General features: G+C 38.1%; 1 protein-coding gene across 1 annotated transcript in view; it reads left to right on the top strand.

Annotated features, from left to right (window-relative positions):
- The window catches only part of LOC140211574 (aminopeptidase Q-like), a 193,081-nt gene extending 188,664 nt beyond the window's left edge, over positions 1-4,417 (top strand). Inside the window, exons 21-22 of the mRNA XM_072281418.1 lie at positions 2,043-2,179; positions 4,105-4,417. Of these exons, the coding sequence (XP_072137519.1) occupies positions 2,043-2,179; positions 4,105-4,327 (360 nt within the window). The 3' untranslated portion in view covers positions 4,328-4,417. The remainder of the gene's footprint in view (positions 1-2,042; positions 2,180-4,104) is intronic.
- The last annotated feature ends 1,583 nt before the right edge of the window (positions 4,418-6,000 follow it).

Genomic DNA, 6,000 nt, shown 5'->3' on the forward strand with positions numbered 1-6,000 from the left:
CAAATGCTTGGAGTGACCACTTGTAACCAAGGAAGGACAATTTTAAATGCTCACAATTTTTCTTGGACCACCCAAAGAAAATCATTGCAAGAGGAAAACTTGCCTGATTCACAAACTCAGAAGAAAATGGTATGGGCGAAGTCCTTAACATTCCTTTCACTTTTGCACAAAATTTTGAATTCATATTACTGTGATAGAAGTGGAGCACAATATAGGCTGATTACCTATTTTGTTTCTTTTTCCCTGTGGCCTTTGTCTATGAGGTTGTCTTTCCATTTGTGGATTATTTTACTATTTGAGAAGTTAGGATTTTAATGGAATCATGGATAAGCATTTTTATTCAAGGCCTTGAGAGAAATGCCTCAAATATGCATTCTGTAGAAGTTGAGAAGGGTTGGAGGAAGGGTGATAATTGTATATATTCCTGTTATATTGCATTGTAGGATTGGAGGCCATTTGGTCTATTGAGACTATTCAGCTACTCAGAATGACCCTATTGCTCCCCCCGTAACCCACCCTCTCCCTGCTGTGCATGTTAGTATCCACTGATTCTCTCACTAGTCACTTACATCAGAGGAAACAAAACAAACAGGCAGATATTGGGATGTAACACTGAAAACACAGGCAGTGATGAGGAGAACACAAAAACTGTGTGATAACTTTTGTCCCTAAAGGTGCATGCGTGATGTTGAACACCAACAGAGCACAAAGGATTGCTAGGTACTGAGCAGAATGCAGAATGGGTTATGGCTACAGAATACGGGACAGGACATGCTTTATTTATATTTTTAAAACTTTAAGAGCTCTTTAGAATCACAGAATAATTTCCTTCTGTGTTGCAATCATTCAGCCAATTGAATCTATACCATTTCTGAGATAACGCTCCTCTGCAGGCTTGTAAGTTCTTCCCTGACACTTCTCTGCCTCCCCTTTTAAATGCTACAGTTACATTATTTTCACCATTCACTTTTTTCTGGGGGGTGTCCTTGAGTTATTTCCACCAACCCCCTGCCCCACTTGCACACTTGACAACATCCGACCTATTAGTGGAGCTGAGCTTTCTGGGATTGAATAGAAATATTGGGTGGATACATTGCATCATAGATTTTTGTCCCTTCCGTCTGTCTATATAGTGGGGTATGTACATATTTTGGAGGTTATTGTGCTCAGTATTGAGGGAGAGTGCGGAGCAAACACCAAGGCAGCATGCAAGATATTCAACTGAACTTTATTCATACTCTGCTTGTACAATATGTGAACTCCTCCCATGTGGGGTGGCTAACTGAGTGGTATAGGAATACCAGTATCAACTATGGCTGCAGTTGTGTGCCAATGTTCTAATTCTGCATGGGAAGCTGTGCCAGTTAATGTCACATAAATATTTGATAGTCACCTTTGCAAAGGTGACTGGTGTAGAAAATGTAAACGGCTCTTTGCAAAGATATCTAACATTAGTGCCCTTTTGTAAATGGATTGAAATGTCTTTACAAGTGATGTGAAGAACTTCGGCTCCTTTGCCCATTCCCTTTTAAATTTCACATAAATCACCACTTGTAGTCACACCACATGGTGTTATACACTCCCCTCCCCTAATAAGCTTCACTTCACACACTGCTCTGTTTTGTTGACCATGAAAAATTGAGTGTCAATAGATCATTTTGGCACTTCTGGTTATTATCTGTATGCAATTGTGATTAAGATTTCTGAATCCTAATCTAGTAGGTGGGCTTACATATTTAGCATCCAAAATAAGGTGCTAGTAATAAATTATATAGCTGAAATATACTGTATATTCTACAGTGTTTTGAATGTGATTGCATATTATCATAAATACACCTCAATTCTCACAATATAAATGTGAAGAACATACTAATTGTAGTTTTGTATACACGAGTTGCAGTTTTGCTTTGAGTTACTTTATGGAGAATGAATTCTGGTTCCATTCACATAGAACAATTCAAATATTGTTCCTACATCTATGGTGTAGATTCATTGGATGATTTTTGACCTTCTGTTTCACAATTTCTTTTAAACTGTTACAGAATAAAACACAACGGCAACTGAAATGTTTAGCATTTCAGAACCCTGGTCCTTTACTAGCTGAGTTCAACCCTGAGACCAGACTGCAAACAAAGGAGATCCGCAGGACAAAGCTAAGGCAGCTTGTCTTTGAAAACAAGTAAAATAATTTGCAGTGTGATATTTTAACTTTTTCTGGGCTGCATTTTTCATCTACTATTTATCTCTCTCTTCCCAGCTCTAATTTCATTTCAGTCTTAATTATATCAGATTTGCATTGATTATTTCTAATTGTTTGAGACCAGATCAAACCCAGCTAATTTTCTTGTAATATTTCATTTTAAATTATCTTTTTTTAAACAAAAACAACTCTGCCCTAGAGCATGGTGTATGGTGGCTTTTCCCATAGCCAACAGTATGTGGTGGGGGGGGGTGGAGAAAAGTCAATAAAAGGAGTTGCCACAAAGTTTGTGCCTACACCCATGTTTATATTGTTGCTGATGGGCAATGGATGGGATTTTGTACATAATTCTGCAGGGAAGGAAATAATTTTGAGATGTTATTTCATGTACAGGACCTAATTGCAATTGGAGAATTTTTTTTCCACGGGTGGAAACAAATCAGATTTGAGTATTGTGACTGGTAGAGAACAATGACAAATAGCTTCCAGTGGGTCATGGATATGTTAAATTTAAATAGTGTATGTATACAGCATATATACATGAAATTACTGGAGAAGTAAGGATTTATTCAAGGGATCAATTTAAAAACAAAATGCAACAATCGGCTGAATAAATATATTGAATTCAAATTTACGACAAATTAAATGCTTTTAAATTTTTAGCCATTTACCTTGCCAAAATCAGGAATATGGGCAAAAAGCATGAACCTCCCCCACTGGAGCTGCTATGTTAACTTTTAACAAATAACACTGTTGCTACTTGGCACTGAGTTGTTGTTTTAGCCAGTTGGTGATCGAGTGGCCATTCAGCCTATCGTGCGTCTACCAATTCTGTACCAGAGCAACTTGAGTTCTACATCCTTGCTGTCTCGCACACCCCTGCCCCCTTACATTTTGTAACCTGACAAAATATTCCTTACCATATACTTGTCCAATTCCCTTGAAGACCACAGAAAATGTGTATCCCTTGAATATTAAGCTCCCAACCATGCTCCCAGCCACACTCAGTGATGCCCACAATGTCATACCTGCCTAGGTCTAGCTGGGGTACAAGATCACCTGCTTCATTATGTATACTGTGTGCATTCCAATATAACACCTTCAGTCCTGTATTCATCACACTCTTTGATTTCCTTTTTTTTTTTTTTTTTTTTTTGCTCCCGTGATGTACTTAAACTCATCCCACTGACTACAATTTTGTCCTATCATCTGCATGTCCTTAAGTTGGCATCTACTTCTATACCAACTATCCTGTCCTCACCCCTATCACACCAGTTCCCATCCCCCTGCCAAATTAATATTAAACAGTTCAAAATAACTCTAACAAACCTGCTCTTGTTGGATTCTGATGCAACACATCCTTTTTCTACAGGCCATACCTTCCCTAAAAAAAAAAAGATCCCAATGATCAAGAAATCTGAAACCATGCTCCCTGCACCAATTCCTCAGCCAAATCATCCTATTCTTGCCCTTGCTGGTGTGGGGCACAGTCAGCAGTCCAAAGATAACTATCCTGGAAATCCTGATGATTTTTTTTTTCAGCTTTCTACTCAACTCCCTATACTCTTTCTTCAGGACATCCTTTCCTACCTATGTTGTTGGTACCAATTATATTTCACTCTATTCATCTTTAAAAGCCTTCCCTCTAGGCTCAAGAAGATGGAAAATTAGAACCCAACATTTGTGTGAGCCCAGATCTCCCGTTGACATTTGTCAATTTACACTTGCAATTTATGGTACAAAAATGCTATGAAGGGTAAAGGAGACTCTAGTCTGAGTGTCCCGGGATTAATTGCTGCAGAAATCTTTGAATCAAAATGAACTGTTATTACATTTGTATAGGACAGATCATGTTTGGTTATTGGCTACAACCCGGACTAATAAAATATTTTTCTCTGAAATAGTGCGGTTGGGCAGAGAAAATATGACAGTACTGGCAAACTGCTGCTTAGTGGTGTAGACTTGTGTGACTGTCTGGATGAAAACTGCCCTGGCTGTTTCTATCCTTGCTCCAAATGCAATTCTTGGAAATGTGGCTCTACATGTCGTTGCAACCGCAAGTGGATCTATGACGGCATCAAAACTGAAGGAACAGATGTAGTGCAAAAATTCCCTAATTTGGCCTAATTGAATCTGTCCTGTTGTGAATGTACATACTTTCCTACTAAGTGAACTGTTTTGTAAAGATTTACAGTTATCTTCACCTCAAATGTAAATAAAATGTTGATTTTTATTTACCTTCTGCTTCCCAATGAATATTATTGGCAACTAGTTATTTCTGCCCTCCTTGATATTGATTGGTGTCTATCATCACCATTTGCTTTTACTGAAGGGTCCAATGAATAAAGGATAATTGAAAAAGACTGCTGTTACTATCACTGCACTCAAGCATGTGATGTATATCATTATGTAATGCTAAGAAGCTTTAACATCTTCAATTTTCAGTTTTTATTTTACAAAGGAATTGAGGGAGCTCAGTGAGGGGTGGGGGGTGAAAAAGAACATAATGTCCTGCTCTTAATGTTCTGTTACAACAAAGTCAGCTGTTTATTGCAACAAACAACCTTATTTCCAAAATGGGATAATGGATCCTTGGAGTCTTTTGGTGACAAATTCTGTTTGGCTTGTATGTTTATACAAATTCAGAAAGTGACCCTTTGGCCTACCTGTGTTAAGTAGGCATTTTTATATGACCTGATTTCATTTTATTCTTCCAGCATTCCCATCAACTCTAACTGCTCCTCATCACCCCTTCCAAGATTCTACAGTTACTGTATCTATATTAACAACAGTTCATTGTAGTCTATTCACTAATCAACCTGCATGTGTTTAAGATGTGTAAGTGAAACCTGAGCACTTGGGAAAACCACATGTTCACAGGGAGGACATAAATTCCACATACCCCATGTAACTAGGCTCACTGGAGCTGTATTGAAGCAGCTCAGCACCACAATTTGTGTTTCTTTATTTAAATTTGTCTTTGTTTTATTTATTGAATCATGTATATTTTAAAACATGCAGTGAAATGCATCATGTGCATTAACGTCCCACACAATCTGGATGTGCTGGGGCCAGACTACCAGTATTAACACACATTCTGTTACCAACACAGCAGAGCCACAATGTTCAGTAGAACAACATGTAGCTAACACACAACAGCATAACAACTCAAGTCACACATGCAGACCAGCCTCCAACCGCAGGGTAGGCTGCCTCCAGGGCTCTGACCTCTAGATGGTGACTCTGGAAAATCATTTGATATTTGAACAGTTCAATTGGTTGAAAACTAATGTATGTGAACGCATGCCTGCTTCTCAATTTTTCCTGGCACTTCAGTGTCTTGTTTACTGTAACTGCAATAGTGAACCCTTGCTTGTTAAATCTGGGGTCAATTAATGGCAGTTTAATTGTAGTTTCTTTGGTACATTCTCTGAACTTACTCCTTGCTACCCAGCTACAGTTCATAATAATGGACAAATCAATGAGGATTTACAAACTATAAACTCCTAATTTTCACTAGTTATACAAGTTAGATTTTGTAATTTATGCAATACTATGCACAAGATTAGATGGACCAAAAAGTGAAAGCCTTAGAAGGTCACCTCCTGGCCATTCATTTATATAGATCAGATAAAACCAATGCAAAGTACAACATCTGCTTAGACAGAAGCAATAACATCAGCATAGCTTGTTAGAACTTGAGACAGCTCTATGTCACTTCTACATTACCAATTTTGGTAACTGCCTCATCAACCATTTTTCCCCAATAGAACACTAACTGCCCTCTACACAATACTTTT

Source organism: Mobula birostris, chromosome 17 (genome assembly GCF_030028105.1).
Source record: "Mobula birostris isolate sMobBir1 chromosome 17, sMobBir1.hap1, whole genome shotgun sequence".
In the NCBI taxonomy this organism is placed as follows: domain Eukaryota; kingdom Metazoa; phylum Chordata; class Chondrichthyes; order Myliobatiformes; family Myliobatidae; genus Mobula; species Mobula birostris.